Source organism: Macrotis lagotis, chromosome X (genome assembly GCF_037893015.1).
Source record: "Macrotis lagotis isolate mMagLag1 chromosome X, bilby.v1.9.chrom.fasta, whole genome shotgun sequence".
NCBI classification, from domain to species: domain Eukaryota; kingdom Metazoa; phylum Chordata; class Mammalia; order Peramelemorphia; family Peramelidae; genus Macrotis; species Macrotis lagotis.
The window spans coordinates 209,085,598-209,107,232 of record NC_133666.1 but is presented as its reverse complement, the minus strand read 5'-3'; the positions used below and the strand labels follow the sequence as shown (position 1 = coordinate 209,107,232).

Genomic DNA, 21,635 nt, shown 5'->3' with positions numbered 1-21,635 from the left:
AGTAGTAGAAACAATTTTTGGAGAAAAAATTTTGTCTGTATTATTGAAAATAATCTATATTGTATCTATGCACTAGAGGGCATAATTAAGCTTCATTAAAATTATTTTCTTTCAATTATTGCTTATTTTGAGGAACTTATTTTTAGAAATATTAGAACAATTCTAATGTGAAAGAATTTGGGTACTTTTCTGAAATTTACCATAATGGGATTTAAATTACAAGAAAATGTAAATTCTATTATTTTAATTATTTTGTCTAGTAAGAAGAAAATTAGGCTATCGTGAATGAAATATTAATATTGATAACTAATTAGATTGCTTATTAGAAAATTAAATAAAAAGAATCCTATAGGTTACTTAATCCAAGTTCCTCATTTTGCAGAGGAGCGAACAGTCTCGGGTGAAATGACTTGCTTAAGGTCAGGGTAGTGGTATACTTGGAATTTGAACCCAGGTCCAATGACTCCAAATTTAGTACTAATTTTACTGTCCCATTTTGCCCCTTCTTTTGCTGTACCAGTTTTTGTTTTTAATTTAAAAATTAATTGGTAAAATTTTAAATGACTTGGTTTTAAAGACTACTGTATGGATAGTATGTATTGATGATGTACAGTACAATTAGGTATTGCAGAGGATAGAGCACTGGGTTTGGAATAAGGAAGGCTCATCTTTATGAATCTGAGACATTTATGGCAATCTGACCCTAGGCAAGTCACTTCACCCAAGTTCACTTGAGTTCTTCATCTGTAAAATGAACTGGAGAAAGAAATGGCAAACCACTCTGGTCTCTTTGCCAAGAAAACTCCCAAATGGGATCAGCAAAGAATTGGACATGACCAAAACAACTCAACAACAATAACAAAAATTGATAATATAGTTCTCTTCATGAAGTGGGCAAACAAGAAATTTTTCATTCTATTTAATATGTTAGCAATGCTTTTTTTTTAAGTTTTTTGGGGGGGGATAAGGCAATGGGGTTAAGTGACTTGCCCAAGGTCACACAGCTAGCTAATTATTAAGTGTCTGAGGTCGGATTTGAACTTAGGTACTCCTGACTCCAGGGCCAGTGCTCTATCCACTGTACTACCTAGCTGCGCCAGCAATGCTTTTTTTAAAAATCTTTTTTTTATTTTTATTATTTTTTATATATTTCCCCTTATATATAAAATATATGAATGAAAAAGCTATAAACATTTTCTTAATTAGCAAGCTATAAGCCAATTGAAGTAAAAATTATGATAACTTACATTTATTTACTGTGGTTATGGACCAATTTATACACATTCAACAAATGACTGTATGCTGAATTTTCTGTTAGAATAGTGGGGGAAGTCCATGGATAAATTAAACTTGGTTCTTTTCCCCATAGATCTTTTGATTTATGGAGATTGAGGAGATTTAAGCATAGACAAATAGTCTAGTATAAAAAATATGATGAGGCCCCAAACCTCTATAAGAGCCCAAGGTAGAGTAAGTAAAAGGCAGTGGAGCCTAGCTACTTTTCCCCTCTGATAGAGTTCTGTAGGATGCAAATTCTCATCTCATTTTAGAGGCAGATAGGTGGTTCAGTGGATAGAGTGTTGGGCCTAAATTTAAATCCAACCTCTAATTCTTTCTAGCTATGTGAGCCTCTTTTTTCTACAGTTTCTTCAACTATAAAATGGGGATAACAAAATCACCTACCTTGCAGGGATGTTGTCAGTATCAAGTGGAATATTATTTATAAAAGGTTAATTACATAGTTTAGAATTCATGCTTTGGAAAGAGCTTGTCCCTCTGTAACTAATTTTAATTTGGAGAACTTTGAGGGTTTATGACTACTGTGAGAAGACTGTTTACTGTGTCTTAATTTTCTGGTCCTGCTTATTATTTTTATATCTTATGTTGATCTATTGTACCAGAAATCTAGCAAAGACTAGAAGAGAAGGAAGTGTGACTTCTTCATTCTGAGGAAGGGGTCTAGTAAATTAGAATTGTTCTCCATTCTTCCTAGCATGCGCTAATCACCAAGAAATATATTTCAAATAAACATTAACTGTATTCTTAGATCTTTTTCTCTATATTCCCAGGGAAAATGTAATCCATATAAAAAGTAAATTTAGAAAGGGTAATTATTAGACTAGATCATTAAACAGCAATTAAGAGAAATAATGATACTCTTTCACCAAAATAGAGCACCAAGCAGTTCAGCATTGTAACTGATATTGCTCACTGGAAAAGAATTTTGGATTATTTATTACTTTACTCCCTTCCATTACTGTTTCTGAGAAATAGTAAGAATTATTTGTTAAAAATAGTGATAAAACTATTCCTTGTTAAAGGATTTTCATGCTTTTATATTTGAATGTGAACTAAATATTGCAGAAATCCTTTGATGCCCTGAATTACGTTACGATGCTAAAAATGGTGTGGATTTCAAAAGCCAGTGCTATCCAAAGAAAAGGCAGGTAATGTGGATTTAATGTGCATTTTATAAAATTTAATTTTTAATTATTAATTTTGCATGTTAATATTTAAAGGTAATGATCAGACTTGGATGTGAGAGGTAATAAAGTATAATGGAAGGAACTGAAATCAAATCCGACTTTGTCATTCACTCTCTTTATGACATAGTGCATTACTTTAGACTTTCTGGGCCTCAGTTTTCTTATTTATAAAATACAAGCTCCCAGTAATACAGTGATCAAAGACAATTCTGAAAGACTTCTGATGGAAAATGTTATCCACATCCAGAGAAAGAACTTTGGAATCTGAATGCAGACCAAAGAATACTATTTTTACGTTTTTAAATTTGATTTTTTTTCCTTATTATGGTTTTTCCCTTTTGTTCTGATTCTTCTTTCACAGCATGATACATAAGGAAATATGTGTAGCTTGATTATACATGTATATTCTATATCAGATTATATCTTAGGATGGGGGAGGGAAAAGTAGGCAGGAGAAAACTTTACAAAAATAAATGTTGAAAATTATCTTTACATATAACTGGAAAATTAAATAAAAATTTTAGAATTATCTGAATTTCACCATCCAACCAATTTTATTTCTATCTGATTGCCGCATATCTCTCCACCTTTTGCTTAAATCTTGGTAAAGTATAGTCATGGCATTCTTCTTATTTACTAGTTTAATAACTTTTTTTAAATGAAAATGAGGTTAGTCTAATATGACCTGTTCTTGATAAGGCCATGCCTTTATAAGTCCTGTTTCCCTTTCTGGATGTTCACTAATATACTAATAATAAATACTAAATAAAAATACTAATATACTAATACTAAATACCTCTTTTACCCTCTCATCCCATGTGATTCCTATTCATATAAACCCTTCACAGAGGATATGTAGATACATTCATTGGAGGTTTTCTTTTAGTTCTCATACTACCTGTCTGATTGCTCCTTCTTAGTCTCCTTTGTTGAATCACTTCCTAATTGTGAATTGTCTCCAAATCTCTATCCTAAGCTTTTATTATTCTCTCCTCTCCTCTCCTCTCCTCTCCTCTCCTCTCCTCCTCTTTCTCTTTTGTTTTTGCAAGGCAATAGGTTTTTGTCCAAGGTCACGTAGCTGGTAATTTTCAAGTGTCTGAGGCCGAATTTGAAATCAGGTCCTCCTGACTCCTGGGCTGGTGCTCTAATCACTGCACCTCCTAGCTGCCCCTATAAGCTCTCTTGATGACTTCAGTTTATTTTGATGATTAACTGAACTATATATTTTAGGCCCTTTCTTATGAATTTGTCTGATAGCACCAACTGCTTATTGAACATTTCTAACTGGATCTTCTGCTGACATCTTAAAATCAGTATACTAAAAGCAGAATTTATTCTTTTTAAGCACAATCCCAGCTCTCTTCCAAACTTCCTATTTCTGTCAGATACCACCATTTTTCCCTTTTCCCAGTTATTTAACATAAACATTATCCTTAACCCTTCACTCTCCCTCATACTTTATATCCTATACATTCAATTATTAAAGATTACTATTTCCATTTTTATAACATCTCTCACATCTGACTCTTCTCCCTATCTGTAAAACTCTTTATCATCAGAATTCAGCCCTCATCACTCCTTGCTTATTGTTTTAGCCTCTTAGTTGGTTTCTCCACTCCAAGTCTTTCACTACTCTAGTCCATCCTACATAATGCTATAAAAGTGATTTTCCTTAATTGAAGATTTGAACACCTACTCTATTGATCCTCCTGTTGTTTCTTATATCAAATGTAATCTCCTCTGTTTAGCTTCAAAGTCCTTCACAGCCTAGCCGACTTGATTTTTTACCCTCAGTTTTATAGCCATTGCAAAATCATAGAAACTGGAGATGGAGAGTCATATAGGAGTAACAGGAAGAAAGACCATTTGGCTAGATCTTAAAATACAAGAGGAGGAGGGATTCAAGTAGTGAGAGACTTAAGTCAAAGATACCAATTGGAAGGGAAGAACTTGTCTGATTGCAAAAGATTGAGAATTATAGACAATATGTCTAAATAGCTTTTTCAGTGATTATGACTTAAAAAGGGAAGAGATAAGAATTAAGGGCATGGTAAAATTAATGATGGTTTTTTTAAAGATGGAAAAGACTGGCATATTTAAAAGCAACAGGCAACAACTTATAGATAGACAGAGCTTAAAAATTTGAAAAAAACAGGATAATTTAGATTATTTTGCTGAAGAAAATGGAAGGATAAAGGATAAGATGTAATTGTAAACAAGTTGATTTTGACATGAAGGATCACTTTTGTGTCAAGAGACTTGGAGAAAATAGAAGGAAATAGGAGATCTTAATCATTGATCTTCATTCACTAATTGCCCAAGATATGGCATCTTTAACTTTTTAAATGTCCTTGCCTTCCTTTTTCACAATCTATTTATTACATTTGGCAGTTTCTTAATGGGATACATTGAGAACCTCACTTTGGTTTTGTTGTATAGTTTGCCCTATATTTTGATTTGCATTTCTTGAAAGTACTTAAATGATATACCATTCAGTACATATATTCTAAGTATTGATAATATTTCATTATCTATGATCACTTTAATCATAATGCTTTTATCTTTTGTCCATTTTAATGATTTTCTTTTCTTGAGATCATGATTGATACTTCTGCCAATATTTTTAGATTTTTAAGCTAATATAAATTCTGCTTCAGCCCCTCAATTTAATTCAGTCATTGGGTGTCTTTATCCTTCATTTTTATTTCTTGTAAATACATATTATTGGAATCTGCTTACTAATCTGTTCTTCTGCTTTCTATTTTATGGATGAACTTGGTTCTGGTAATTCTGTAAATTGCATTTTTTCCCTTCCAACCCTCTTACATATTTTGTCTCTTCCTTGCCTACCCCACCCGTACTTTACAACATCCAAAGGGTGGAGAAGGAAGCAGAATAGAATTGACATTAACAGTTTATAATTGAAGTGGTCTCATTTTGTTCCTTTTCCCCTCTTTTCTTTACTTAGTTTAGGCTTCTCCCTTAATTGATTTTTATATTCTCTTACCATTTAATCCCCCTTGGTAATTTATTTTCCATAGTTGAAGTTAGTTTAGCCTCTCTTGGCTCCTCCTTTCTCTTAAATAACTGTTTTTTCTATTCACTTTTCATGCCTGTTTCCTTTTCTTCCTTGAACTATAAGTATATGTGAATTTTCAATTCTTCTTTGCTCATATACTTCATGAGGTGCCTAATTTCCCCAGTTCTACTTCCATGGTTTCTATGCTTTTTATTAAAAGCTTCTTGAGAGCAAGACCTTGTTTTTTGTTTCGTTTTTGCTTTTCTTTGTATCACTATAGTTAGTACAGTACCTATGTGCTTAACACAGCATGGTAGATTTTAAAAAATATTAGTTGCTTGATTAATCCAAATTATGAGTGAAAGTTAAATTTCTGTCCCTTCTTCATATCTTCCCTAATGTTTTCTTTGTTAACTTGAATTCTCCCCCCCCTTTTTTCTTTTTTTTTTTTTTTTTTTTTTTTTTTTGTTTTTTTGTTTTTGTGAGGCTGTGGGTTAGGTGACTTTCCCAGGGTAAAATCTTTCCTTTCTTAAAACAACAAAATAGAACCAAAAGAAGACTCACTTTTAGTCTGTGAGTTTGACTTTATTCTCTTTTTGAAGGAGGTTCAAATGTCATTGTCTTCCTAAGTTTGTCTTAGTTTTTGTTTCAAAGATACCAGGCAGTTCTGGTCTTTTTTTTTTTTTTAGCAGTGCTTATAAGTGCTTTTTCTTTTTTTTTAATTATAAGTCCATCCCCCCACCCCACCCCCAGTAGGATTAGGATTGTGCTGTTTTACAAGAAAATATAACTTAGATTTGCCTCTTTACAGCCTCCATCCATTTTTCCTGGATCTGCCTGCTGGGGCCAAATGGAACAAATCTAACTCCTTATCCACATGTTAGTCCTCCAGATACTTGAAGACAACTCTTATATATAATTGAAGCCTTTTCTTATCTAAGCCCAGGCCCTTTAATAAAACTTTGTATAACATGGCCTCAAGACCCATCTTAATTCTCAATAACCTTTATTTTTTTATTTTTAAATTTTATTTATTTAAAGCAATGGGGTTAAGTGACTTGCCCAAGGTCACACAGGTAGACAATTATTAATCCAGTCTGAGGCTGAATTTGAACTCTTCCTGATTCCAAGACCAGTACTTTATCCCCTGTGCCACCTGGCTGCCCCATCAACAACCTTTAAAGGCTCAGAGTATTAGAGCTAAAAAGGACCTTAGAAGCCATAGAGGCTCCTTCATTTTAAAGATGAGGAAACAGACAATGAAATTAAGTGACTTTTGCAGGTAGCAACTAGCAACTTGAACATTTTTGTTGTTCAGTCATTTTTCAGCCATATCTAGTTCTTCATTTGGGGTTTTCTTGGGTAAAGCTACTGTAGTGCTTTTCCATTTTCTTCTCCAGCTCAGTTTACACGTGAAGAACCTGAGGCAAAAAGGGTTAAGTGACCAAATTCCATAGCTAGTAGGTATCTGACCAGATTTGAACTTAGGAAGATGACTCCAAGCATGGTGCTTTATCAACTGCATCATCTAACTGCCCCTGATATGAACTTTAGTCTTTCTGTTTCCATGCTAGTATCATGGTAATTAGAGTTGAACATACTGCTCTCATAAGGATATACACACACATACACACTCTCTCTCTCTCTCTCTCTCTCTCTCTCTCTCTCTCTCTCTCTCTCTCTCTCGGATCCAATGCAAGCCAAGACAGTATTAGTCTTTTTGGCTTCCATTTTCTCTTCATACTGAGCTTTCAGTCCATTGAAACTCCTTGTTTTCAGAATTGCTTTTTTGAACCAGTTTTCAGAATGACTAACCATGCCTTTTTCCATTGTATTTCTGAAGTTGTTATTGTTTTGTGTTTCTTTAAATATAAAAATAAGGCTATCAAATTTGATGCTCTAGTATCTCCAGATCTCCCTTGGATTCTCATATTTTATTCAATTGTAATAGCTGTCTTCAGCTTGGTCTCATGATCATAATCATTCATTATAATCAAAATATGATGAAATGTGCCATCTGCTTCTTCACTTAAGTCATAAATAACATAACAACACAGGGCCAAGCACAAATCCTTAGAGTACCCCACTAAAAATATTTTTTAAGCATTGACTTTGAACCTTTAACAACTACTCTTCTGAATTTGGCCATGCAACCAATTTTAAATCTGATTGCCTCATATCTCCACCTTTTGCTTAAATCTTGGTAAAGTATAGTCATGACATTCTCCTTATTTACTAGTTTAATAACCTTTTTTAAATGAAAATGAGGTTAGTCTAACATAACCTGTTCTTGATAAGGCCATGCCTTTATAAGTCCTGTTTCCCCTTCCTAGATGTTCACTATTCATTTTTTAAATTATTCACTTAAAAATATTCCAAGGACTAGAAGTCAAACTGATTGTTCTAAAACCATTATAACCTAGACCATTCTCTTCTTTCTTTTGAAAATCCAGAAATTTGGCCTTCTCTTTTGCCATGGTTCCTTTCCCCTTTCCTCTGACCTTTCAGATATAACTGATAGTTCCTCAAAAGGTATAACTGCCTGTCCTTTCAAGACTGAGAAATGTAATTGATCTGGCCTAAATAGCTAAAAATCACCAAGAAGAGAAAAATGCTCTCTTAATATCTCCTTACATGACTTGGTTATCAATTCTTTTAATTATTTTTGCTCTGTCATTTCCAGTGTAAAATTCATTTTTTCTTACAAAGAAAACAAAAACAAGAACTGAACAAGTCTATTTCTTTGTTGTCAATTATTATTGTTCCATCCATCCCAAGCAAAGGTTCTATTTTTTGATCCTCCTTTTTTTTCTCTCTTGCTTATCTTGATAACCTCAGCTTATTCTGAGCTGTCATTATTAAATTAAATCTAATTGAACCAGAGAAATTATCCAGTCCATTTTACAGATGAGGAAACTGAGACCCAGAGAAATCAAGTAAGCAAGTAGGTTATCGAGTATTTGAATTGAACTCTTGTAATTTCTAAATTAAATTGATCTTAAACTTAATCTTTTTACAGGCAAATGATGTCCAAAGAAGTCAAGTGATATTGAATATGAATTTTAATTTCATTAGGATAATATTTTAATTGAAAGATTCTTATTGGTCAACATGATTTATATAGGAAGCATTTATTTTAAAAGTCATAAACTGGGGGTTGCTAGGTGGCACAGTTGATAGAGCACAGGCCCTGGAGTCAGGAGTACCTAAGTTCAAATCTGGCCTCAGACACTTAATAATTACCTAGCCGTATGGCCTTGGGCAAGCCACTTGACCCCAAGGCAAAAACCTAAAAAGAAAAGTCATAAACCACTTTATGTTTCATATTTATATCATGAGGGGGAAGATGATTTTTTTCTTGAACTTAAACAAATTTGTATATTCAGTCTCTGGTTAATGTTTTATTCCTAAGGGCGGGGCGATGTAGGCCTGGAATCTGTTTTCGTCTATTTAGCAGACTTCGATTTCAGAACATGTTGGAATTTCAGACTCCAGAACTTCTGAGAATGCCTCTGCAGGTGGGAATTTGAAAGCTTTGAACAATAGAATTTATTGATTCTTAATATACAGATGTGACTTTTAAGAAACCATAGTTACAAAAATTCTAAACTCACATGGCAAATGTTTCAGGAAGTTTTTACTTGCATTACAAAAAAAGAAAATTCATCCTTTAAAGGTTCTTTTAAAGTTAATGGTATTACTTCTGAAATAAATTTTCAGTAGTTTGTTTACAGAAAATACTTTATATACAGATTTTCACAAGCACATTTCCTATGTATGATTCTCTTATGTTCTCAATTATTTTAGAAAATAAACATATAAAGTCATTTCAAGTAGAAGAGGTTTTATTAGTTTTTAAAGTGTATAATCCCAGAAGTACATTGTTACCCTGGGTTCTAGTATATTAGCTTATCTCATATGTTATCATACTTCAACATTTTAGGAATCATGATCTTACAAAATTCCCCCTCCCCCCCCACCCCCACCCCCACCCCCCCATCCATGGTAGGTAAGCCAGCACTTACTAGGCATTTGTCAAATTCTGTTAGATCTGATTTTTCTATAAATATGGCTACTACATAAGATATAATCTAGAATTTAATTTTAAACCATAATATTTTCAAAAATTTTATTTTTAGAGTTCATTTTTTAAAAAATCACATACAAATTTGGTGAGAGAGCAAAATTTCAAAAGTCAGTGTAGGAGAGACTAATTTTTTTCAAAATGTATTTACTGATTTTGCTTTACAGGAGCTTTGTTTACATACCAAACTATTAGCACCAATTAATTGTCCCATTGCTGACTTTCTTATGAAAGCCCCAGAACCTCCACCAGCTTTGATTGTTAGAAATGCTGTACAGATGCTCAAGGTAAGTATCTTAATTGTATTAACTAATCTGTAATTGCTTTTGGACTCTCTTGTATAAAACTGTGCCTTTTAAAAATACACTTTTATTGATTTTTGATTTTTATATTATCTACATTTCCCCCTGTATCCTTTCTATATTCCCCTCTTAGAGCTATCCTTTATAACAAAGAGTATTTTTTTTCGGAAGAAAAGACAACTGGCAAAACCAATCAATGTAATGAAAATAAGTATTAAAATATATAGTGTTTCACAGCAATGGACCTCCCACCTCTGCAAAGAAATTGAGGGTTGGAAGTGACGACTTATATCTGTTTGAATCTTTGCTTGTTATTTCTAATTTTGCAACATTCACCATCAGTTGTTTTTTTTATTTACATTATTATGATTATTGTTTTCTTGGATCTACTTGCTTTACTCTGCATCAGTTTAGTGTAAGTCTCTACTTTGTTTTCTTATTTCTTTTTTTTTAGGTTTTTTTTTTTGCAAGGCAAATGGGGTTAAGTGGTTTGCCCAAGGCCACACAGCTAGGTAATTATTAAGTGTCTGAGACCAGATTTGAACCCAGGTACTCCTGACCCCAAGGCCAGTGCTTTATCCACTACGCCACCTAGCCGCCCCTGTTTTCTTATTTCTTATAGCACAGTAATATTGTTTTATTTACATACTATAATTTGTTTAGTCATTTACTAATCAGTGGACATCTACTTTGTTTTCAGTTCTTTGCCAGCATAGAAAGTGTTGCTATAAATATTTTGGTGTACATAGGAGAATTTTTATTTAATGATTTCCTTGAGGTATGCCTAGTAGCTTTCCAAAATAGAGTAACTCTTATAATTCTTATAATTCATAAATGCCAGCAATAAACTAGTGTGCCTATTGTATAGTAGTGACTATTTACTTTTTTTTATCACATTTATCCATTTGCTGGGAGTGAAGTAATATCTTAGGTTACTTTGATTTGCTTTACTTAGATTATTAGTGATGTGGAGCATTCTTTCATATCGTTAATTAACTCTACACTTTTAATTAAAGGATGTTTAATAATAATCAAAATAAAGCAGTATTTTATGTCATAAATAAATATGGTCATTTTGAAGCAAATTGCCACATTTTTTATTAGAAGTTAAAGGAATAATGTCAGTCTTAAAACATTTGAAAAGTTGCCGTCTGGAAAAGTGATCAAATTTAACTCTGCTTAGCTACAACAGAAAGATTAGAATCATTGGATAAAAATTATGAAGAGCTAGATTTATCTCAGGATAACAAAAATCTTTTCTAATGCTTTTTGATATCCCAAAAAATGTGATTGGCTCTCTTATAAAGAGACAAGATTGTCTTCAAGGTATTCACACAAAGATTTGATGAGCCTTTGTTAGGGATCTTTAGACAAGATTTGTGCATTGATTTTGGAGCTGGACTAGGTGATCTTGAAGAAATTCCTTCCCACTCACATACAGTGAGTATGGGAAATAATGATAAAATATTTTGTTTTCTTTATTATGAGTATATAATTTTGTTAGTCTGATTAGCAGACTATAACAATATCTGTTCTGTCATTTATTTAGACAATAGATGCCATGGATACCTGGGAAGATCTGACTGAGCTTGGATATCATTTGGCTGACTTGCCAGTAGAACCTCACCTTGGTAAAATGGTCTTGTGTGCTGTCGTTTTGAAGTGTCTGGACCCCATCCTTACTATTGCTTGTACTTTAGCATATAGAGATCCTTTCGTGCTACCCACACAAGCTTCTCAAAAGCGTGCAGCCATGCTGTGTAGGAAACGTTTTACTGCAGGCACCTTTAGTGACCATATGGCGCTTCTGAGAGCTTTTCAGGTACTGTCATTATCATTTAATATATGAAAAGGTTACAGGCTTTACATATTTCAGGTGTACATAGTATTGGGGAGAAAAACCTTTTAAATCTCAAAACTGTTTAGTCTTATTTACCTTATGTGTTATATATATATATATATTATTTTACTTAAGTCCTTTTTTGTATATTCTGGGTGCTTGGAAGTTATGGTAGTGCAACAAAACCTCTTATAGCAAACTGAATATTAACCTAGTGGAGGATCTGCAGGACTAGCATACCTTAATCTTGAAAAATTCATTACTAAAAGATTAATCATTAGATGATGAATATTTTTGATTATAGAAACTCATGGAATCACCTATTAATGTATAAAATGCTTGTGATAGATATTTGTGGAAGGGAAATACCTGTATTCATGAAATCACAACTCTTTTAAAGTATTTAAGCGTGTTACCTTAACTTTTTTTTAGTAATAGTAATCTTACAAAATAGAGCAATAATCTTGAATAATAGCTGGTACATTAAGGAGCATTATTTTTTTTATTACTTTAATGCCATAGTCCTTTTAGAGAGTTGTTCTTAGATCCATGAAGAAGCTGAGTTTGAATTCCTCTTCTGCCATTTGTTATCTCTATGATCATAGGCTTGTCATTGTACCTCTTTTGAACTTCAGACAATTCCCTAAGGCCAAGACAATAATTTAATCTAACAGATATTTATTTACTATTTCATATGTGCTGCAGAACTGTCCTAGATACCAAGTAATAACAGTTATTTTTTCTTAAGTTGCTTACATTTTCCTAGGAGTGTGCAAGATGTAAGGTTTAGTGAAAAGGTCAAGAAAACCTACCACAGGAGATAGCACATGAACCACTAACCAGGGATTTTTCGAGGCAGGAAAGAGGTGGAAATCCATTCTAGGAACAAGTTTTGTACAAAAACACATAAATTTATGGAACAAAAGTAGACCAGTGTGGCTAAAGTGTAAGGTTTACACAAATGGGAACAATAGGAAATGACCCTAGCAAGGTAGGGTGGAGTCAGATTGTGAAAGGCTTCAAATGTCAAATTGAATTTTATTTTATTATAGAGATACTAGGGAAGCATTGAAGGTTCTTAACACAGTGAAGTGACATGGGACTTGGTGCTTTAGGGAGATTATTTTGGCATTTGTGTGGAACATGAACTGGAATGGGGAGAGACTGGAACTTGGGTGTCCAACTAGGAAGCTGTTATATTAAACCAAGTGAGAGATAGGCATGAACTAAAATGGGATCTTTATGAGTAAATGAGTGTAGAGAAGAGAGTGGATGTAAGAGACATGGAGGTAGGATCTGTAAGATGTGACAATAGATTGGACATGTTGCAGGGGAGGAGGGAGAGAAGAAATCAGTAAAGTCTGGGAATAATTGTGAATTTATAAACCTGCATTACTAGGAGGATGGCATAGGCATCATAGCAAAATTTGGAGAAGGATTGTGCTTGTGTGTAAAGATCAGGAGTTTAATTTTGAGCATGTTGAATTTAAGATGCCTATGGAAAAACCTCTTAAGAAATTCCCTGGAGGGCAGGTGGTAAAGGGGAATTACTTTTCAGAAGAAAGATCAGGACTTGATTTATAGATTTGGGAGTCATCTTCATTGTAATGATAATTGAACCTATGGCAGACTTCAGGTGTACATAGTGTAGGGGATAAAAAAACTTAAAATCTCAAAAATGTTCAGTCACATTTACAGAGAGAAAGAGAAACAAAATACAGAGACAGAGAGAGCCAGCCTACAGATTCTTAACTATTGATGAATATTATTTTATTGTATCCAAACACTATTATCTTCTTTAAGGTCTGTGTCTTGATGTTTGTGTTTTTGGCTCTTAATATCTTTATATTCCATGTTATATAAGAAATAGTATTTCAGTATTTTAAGAATATGTGATTTCAGTCATACTATTCTCCCTCACAATTTACCTCAAACAACTTTAATGCCTTAATAAATGATATTTGTGAGTTGTAACTAGAAAATTAGTCATTTTTCTCTTAATCTTCTAGTACTGAACTCTTCCAACTTAGCTAGTCTAGTTCTTAGATAAGCTGTTTAAACTATTTGTAACCTTTATAATTTAGTAGAACCTGCTAGAATTTATGTACTGTTTCTATAGCTTTCATGAACCTAGGAGTGACTTTCCATGATGAGATATCAAATCAACAGACCTTTATTAAGGAGTTACTATATGTGCCAGGTACTGTGCTAAGTGAAGAGTAGAAATTCAGTTAAAGATACCAAGAATATAATTTTTAAAAAGTTTCTTGTACTCTGTGACCAAAATATGATGATAAGGTGGGAAACAAAGTAAAATATGAAAAACAGATAAACAGAAAGCAACAGGAGAAATGAGTTACTATATGGAAAAGCAGATTGTGTATTTTGTCACTTTCTGAGATAGAAGATGTAGGATCTTGAATGCAATGAAAAGAATGTTGGATTTAGATTGTAGGACCTGAATTAAAAGCCTCCTCTGCCACTAAGGAACCTGACCAAAGCACTAAAGTTTCTTCCTAGACATGATCTATTATAATAATTATGTGTTCTTTCTGAATCATTTAAAAAAAGTTTCTAATATAATCACACATACATCAAGTGCCCACTAAATAGAGCTACTGCAAAATTATTTTGTCTCATGTGGTATTCATGGGACTAGGAATAATTATAATTAAAAATTCAATATATACCTATTACATGCAAATCGTTTTTAGCATTATAACAGGGGGCTATTAGATTACTAAATATCATAGTCTGCAGATAAGTGTTAGAAGGAATATTGTTTTGTTTTGTTTAGCATTTTGTAACCTTAATTTCCCTGTCTCCTCAAAACAGAGAAGTTGATAAGAAAAGAGGGAGAGGGAATGGGGGCAGGAGGAATCTGTCATTTCTTTGGCTTCTTACCTTTGTGCTGCTCTCCTTCCTACTGCTTTTTCTAGAGCAGCTTCCATTACTTCGTAGACAGCTTACAGAAGTCCTTACTTTCTAGCTCCAATCAAGGAAGGTCAGAGTTATAGCTTTAGCCTAAAGATAGGGTGGCTACTGTAAGTAACTTTCTGCACCATATGTTAATTTGAAGTTTCATTAGAGATTGGATATTTCCCCAGCCCTAGGAGGAGGAAAGAGAATAAATTGAGTATTAATCATACATTAGAGAATTTTTGAAGTTTTTTTGGAGTAGCAATAGCAAAAAGTAAATTAAATATTATTGGACCTTTCCCAACTTGGGACTTAAGGTAGCATGCTTATATCATTAATATCCTTTCCTCTTTTTAATGAATAATTAATTTAAGGAGCTTTTATCATTTGATAAATTAGAGGATCACAGAGTCAAATAATTTGAAAATTAAAATTAAAAAATATGTGAAGGAGGCCAGACTAGCTAATGATAATTTTAAAAGGAAATAAAATATCAAAAGAAGAAAAGCTAAACTAGAGTGACATAAATAGGTCTTAGTTTTCAATAATGGTGTTGCCTTGCATATTGTTGTTCATTAAGTATTGTTTAATCTTCTCTATAGGCATGGCAAAAAGCAAGAAGTGATGGCTGGGAACGAGCTTTTTGTGAAAAAAATTTTCTTTCACAAGCTACTATGGAAATTATCATTGGCATGAGAACTCAGTTGCTTGGTCAGCTTAGAGCATCAGGTAAATATATAAAGTAATTACTCCATTAAGTAATGTCTTTTACTTAAAATATTTTTAACAGTGACAGCTTGTTTTTGTCATTCAGAATATACATATTAGGTTTAAGAAAATGTTTATGGAATTTTACTTGTCTGCCTTTAGTTTTCTCATTTTAATTTGAATTGAAACATCTGAAATTATGATTAACCTGGAAAGTAATATGCACTTCCCTTCTTTTCTAGCATTTTCTGTCTCCTCCATTTCTTCCTTCCTCCTTCTCTTTTCTTATACATGCTTGTAGCAAATATTTCATGGCCAACATTTTGACTGAGAAATTATAAAAGTTAAAATTTGCTTGTTCCTTCTAGTTATGAAGGTTACAGTTACACCTCCAATACCATCTCATCCTGTATGATTCTTTCCAATCTTGTTTATGTTTGCCAAAGAAATCTGCTAGATAGATTAAAGACCTTAAGACCTTCCTTGCCTTCTCCTGGGATTAAGAACATAACAGTAGAGCACTACAAATGTCTATCTGTCTTCCTTTATTCTTTCAGTTTGATATATTTTTATATATTTCCTTTTTAACTCATTTCTTCTTCTGTGTTTTTCGTATTTCTCTATTATCCTCTGGTTTATTTTTAGTTATTTTGAAAACTTGTATTTCATCTTTTATTGACTTAACAACACCAGTAGAATGTTAGTATTAAAAAGATGGTCTTTATCTCCATGGTTTTCAAGAAACCTTGGAATTATTAAAGCAGCTTTTCTGTTTCTCAAAGACAATCCAGGCCACTATATAATTAATTGTTCTGCTCTGGTCTAAATCATTGTATTGCTTTTCAGATAGATAGATAGGAAGGAAGGGAAGAGAGGCAGATATGTATACACACATATGTCTATGTATCCATAGGAATATATATATATATATATATATATATGAGAGTATAAATGTATATATACATACATAGAGTGATATATGCATTCTAAGTGCATGTCATAATTTGGGTAATAGACAATCTTCATGGACTTGATCTTTTCTGTATGAACGGAAAGCCAATTTTTGTTGGGGGGGCAATAGTTATGGCTCTCCTAGGAGGTATCACAATAATTATGGTTACTGCAAACAGTAGCATCTGGAGTACCTCATTATCCTGCTTCAGCTTACACGCTGTGTTGGATCTCCTCCATCACTGTGACAAACACCTATAGCAAGCATAGATTTCTCTCTGTTATACCTCGCCAGATGTTAAAAATGAGAAGGTCAAGAGACAGTTATTTATATTATATCAAGAAATCTAGAATTATTATAATTTTTAAATGGGATATATACTTTGTTGGAAGAGAGCTTTTAAGCTGGCATTTTGCTTTACTGAAACAAATGCTTTTTCATCATCCACAAATAAACATGATGAGGGTCTTGTATTCTTTATGTATTCTCTATATCTTTTAGTTAATTATAAAATAGTAAAAGGTGTGGCCCATTGTTGAATTGCTTTTGAAACCTGAAAGTTTCACATCATCAGTGCCCTTCATTTGTGCAAGAATGACTTTCATAAAGATTTTATAATGATGGAAGAAAAAGTAAGTCATAGATTATTTTTCTTGGTCATTTTTTATTATTAATAAAATCAGAAATATTTTCAACATCTTTACTATTTCCCCTCCTTCAACTTTATGATTTATTGATTCATCAAAAACCTTAAAATTATTTTATCTCTAGTATGTTTGCTATATACTTTTTGTCCAGTTCTGTTGCTTTTGCAAACTCTGTTCTGTTTAGTAACATTTCAGCTTCACCTATAAAAACATCTAGGACTGCAGTATTAGAGTGTTGGCTCTACTTTTCTTGACATGTTATAGTGATCTTTGCAGATTATTCTCATTTTACTTCTAATTGTTCACTTTCCTTTTTTTTCATCTTCAAATGTCCTTGAGATAACTTTGCATCATTGAGTCTTTTTTAATATTATCTTGTTTTAATATTATTTTCTCTTAGTTTATGAAAGAATATTGCTCATAGCCATTAGTCATCCTTCATAAAATTGCACAAATGAGTGTATATTCTAAATTGGTTTAGTCTTTAGCTGTCGTCTCTCTCAGGTAAATCAAAAGTTTCATTACTAAGGAATGTTTTAGACCAGGGCTGTCCAAAATGCAAGCCATAAACTGCATGTGGCCTGCAGTGCAATTTTATGCAACCCACCTGTGGGTTTATTAAATGCTTTAGTAAATGAAGCTGAGCTACTGCAGAGCTCTCATTAAAATAACAAATCAAAATATATATTTCAATAAAACCTTTTAAAAGTCAGGTTGGACAGCCCTATTCTAAACTCTGGTTGCTTTTGTTATGACTAGTGTTTACAATGATTAAACTTTGATATAACATTATTTTTATTATATTGATATCCTCTCTCTTTTCTGCTTCCCATTTTTCATTATTAGCATCTTATTTAAATAATTCAAGATTGAGCTAATTATATGCCATGTCTTTTCCTCTTGATTATTTTTTCAAACTTTTTATTAAATAATACCTTTTCTTTGGCAAGCCCAGGACCTGTCTTTAAAGGCATAGTTGATTCACATATGGATCCCACATCAGTGAATCTCTTCCATTTTATTAAAATGTAATTGATTTCTTTTTTTGTGATATTTATTAGTGTTTGCTATGTCCAGTGACTACCAGTTCTTTTCTTGATGTGTTTATATGTAAAGGCTTAATATTTTTACAAAGTCTCTTTCATTGCTTCTTGAAACATACTTTGCCATGCTTCCCATTATCTTCACTTTTTTCAGTCATTGCATTGAAGTCAGTGAGTGTCATGCTTGTTGATCTAGAAGATCTTAGCAAGTTCTTCAGAGAATTTCTCTAATTTCTGTACCCCTTAATCTTCTGTTAAAAAGATACATAAGTTAGTTATTTTAAAGTGTTCTTTTAGAATGAGAATTAGAATACAAAGTGACCAACTATTCTGTAATGCTTCTTTCTGTCTGTTCATACGACAAAATCAATTCAGCTTTCTTTGCTTCTTTTCTTTTTCTTTCTTTTTTAGGTTTTTGAAAGGCAAATGGGGTTAAGTGGCTTACCCAAGGCCACACAGCTAGGTAATTATTAAATGTCTGAGGCCAGATTTTAACTCAGGTACTCCTGACTCCGGGGTCAGTGCTCTGTCCACTGTGCCACCTAGCCACCCCTCTTCGCTTCTTTTCAAGGATAAAAATGAACTATTAATTTATCTATAACTTTTTTTTCTTCTGGTCTTTTTGTAGCAAGACTATTATGATTCTATCTTTCTAATATTATTATAATTGACAAGAATATTTCTCATTTAGAGTATCAGTAGCTAAGTTGATGCTAGTAAATGGTCTAAAAACTGATTTTTTTTGTTCTTTCTCCTGCTTTGCCACTGTCAGTGCAGAAACAGAAGAAAGTAATATGGAACCAATGACACATTTTTCTGTTTCACTAATTACTATGACCAAAGATCTAATCCCAAAGTGTCCAGCCTTCTAGTAATAAACTCCTCTATAGTTATATTGGTTCTTGAAAAACAAACTCAGTCTTTTTCTGGGGCAATACTTGAAGTATATTCAGTATTCTGCTGGAACTTTAGTTCTTGTTATTATAACCCAAAATAAAATGTGTGGAGATTAAAATAAAATTGATTTAAGATTTTTAAAAGCAACTGACTGATTTAAAGCACCAAATGCCTTTTTTTTTCCTTTTAGAGAATATTTGTTTCCATTTCCCTTTAGGATAATTACTTTGAATCAGTTATTGAGGATTTCAGCTTAGTGAGGAAAAATACTTTCAGGCTTTAAATTATGGGTTAAACAAAAAAAATTCTATTGTTAGGATGAAAGAGTAGAGTTTAATAATATGTTGAATGTAGAGATAGAAAAAAAAAGTCTTTGACATTTCACTCTGTTTTGTAGCCAATATATAACTTACTTTGATCCAGGGAAATGTTCAGTTATCCATTTGTGGTATGTTTTGGTAGCACCCAGCAATTGATAAGCCCAAGGACTATTTCAAATAATAGAAATAGAAGAGCTCTTAGGACATCATTTAATCCTAACTACTTTCCTTCATCTTAGACAATCAAAAAATATGTTTAATAGAGATCATAAGATGTTGATCAATTTAAAAATCCTTATCAAGTCTACTTATTTTATAGATTTAAAAAAATCCCAGAGAGTTTATGATCTCATTTATTAATATCACAGAATTTCTTATGAGATGGTTTTTCCTATTTAAAGATTTTTCTAGAAAAGGCTATTCTTTGATTCATCATCATTTGATTTACTGGGTTTTAGCTTTCTTTTTTTCGTTTTTGCATGGCGATGGGGTTAAGTGACTTGCTCAAGGTCACATAGCTAAGTAATAATTAAATGTCTGAGGTCAAATTTGAACTCAGGTTCTCCTAACTCCAGGACTGGTGTTCTTATACATTGTGCCACTTAGCTGCCCCAGGGTTTTAACTTTTATTGTGAGAAAATTTTTGTTTAATCTGAATCATTCATAATGCATAAATGAATTTTCTCCATTCTAGGATTCGTTAGAGCATAAATGGCTTTTCTCTATTCTAGGTTTTGTTAGAGCACGAGGTGGTGGTGACATTCGCGATGTTAACACAAACTCTGAGAACTGGGCTGTTGTTAAAGCTGCATTGGTGGCAGGCATGTATCCTAATTTAGTTCATGTGGACAGAGAAAATGTAGTATTGACAGGACCAAAGGAAAAAAAAGTACGGTTTCATCCAACTTCTGTTCTCAGTCAACCTCAATATAAAAAGGTAAATTACATTTTTGATTTTATTTTTAGAATGCAGAATGAATAGAATAAAATTTAGCTCAAGAATAGGAAAATGTCAAGAATTTGTTTGTCTTGTGTAATTGAAACATTTAGATAATCAAAATTAAATACCGGAGGGAAAAAGCAAATTTGATGGCAACATAGGAATGAGAAATATAGTGATTGATATAATAAAAACTTATTTTGTTTAAAGCTCATAAAATATTACTTTCAGAATTGAATAATAAGGTATATATTAGTATACATATGTATTTCATGAGAAAATATTGACATTTTGAAATAAACATTTAAAACATTTTTATAATTTTTAAAATTTTATTTTTAATTTAGGGAATAAAACAAGCATTTCTATAATGTACAATAAAAAAAGGTGATTGTATATAAAACTGCAAATCTGTTATGCACAATTTGCTATTTCTTTAAAACATAAAACAAAAGTATCATGTAAATTTCTTTTTTTTCTTTTCTTTCTTTTCCACCCTCGAGATAACTATCATTAGACAGAAATATATATACATGTGTGTATACATATATATATATACATATATGTAAAATTATTCTGATTATATTTAATTAGTTCTTTCTCAATGCAGATAGTGTCTTTATATGTCCTTAATAGAGTTAATTTTGGTATTTACAATAGATAAAATAATTAACTCAGTCAAAGTCCTTTTTAAATATATTGCCATTACTATATACAGTGTTCTCTTGGTTCTTCTCATTTCACTCTTCAATGTTTCATTCAAGTCTTTCCATTTTTTAAAAAAAAATCATTGAACTCATTATTTCTTAGAGCATAATAGTATTCCATCACAATCATTTACCACAACCTGTTCAGTCATTTCCTAATCATTGACCATTCCTGTGATTTTATACCTACTACATTGACTAAAATAATGAAAGGGAAACACTAATTCATTGTTGGTGGAATTGTGTTATGATCCATTTGGAGAGGAATCTGGAATTCTACCCAAAGAGTTATTAGTCCCCTATTATACCCTTTAACAAAGAAATGCCATTACTTTGTAATTATATATTTTAATTTTTATAATTTTAACAGATTCCTCCAGCCAACGGCCAAGCAGCAGCTCTTCAAGCACTTCCCACAGATTGGCTTATATATGATGAAATGACCAGAGCACATAGAATAGCCAATATCCGATGTTGCTCAGCTGTAACACCTGTCACTGTTTCTGTATTTTGTGGACCAGCTAGGTTGGCAAGTAATGCTCTTCAGGAACCTTCTTCTTTTAGAGGTAAATATATGCTGAGTTGACTAAAATTCAGTAGTTATAATTGAAAATTATTAAAACAAGAATGTTAGGATGTCAAAAAATCAAACAATAGCTATCATGTGTCAAATGCAGTATAAATGTTACTTCCTTTATGTTTCCTCATGAGATAGATATATTCCCAGTGCTTTGAATATGATCTCAGCAACAGAATGTCAGTTTTTTGAGG

At 32.4% G+C, this 21,635-nt stretch overlaps 1 protein-coding gene across 1 annotated transcript in view; it reads left to right on the top strand.

Moving 5' to 3' along the window:
• Nucleotides 1-21,635, top strand: part of YTHDC2 (YTH N6-methyladenosine RNA binding protein C2) — a 74,079-nt gene that overhangs the window by 36,783 nt on the left and 15,661 nt on the right. The window contains exons 17-23 of the mRNA XM_074204565.1: nt 2,365-2,447; nt 8,918-9,023; nt 9,757-9,876; nt 11,441-11,713; nt 15,253-15,379; nt 19,949-20,154; nt 21,235-21,430. Coding sequence (XP_074060666.1) covers nt 2,365-2,447; nt 8,918-9,023; nt 9,757-9,876; nt 11,441-11,713; nt 15,253-15,379; nt 19,949-20,154; nt 21,235-21,430 — 1,111 coding nt within the window. The remainder of the gene's footprint in view (nt 1-2,364; nt 2,448-8,917; nt 9,024-9,756; nt 9,877-11,440; nt 11,714-15,252; nt 15,380-19,948; nt 20,155-21,234; nt 21,431-21,635) is intronic.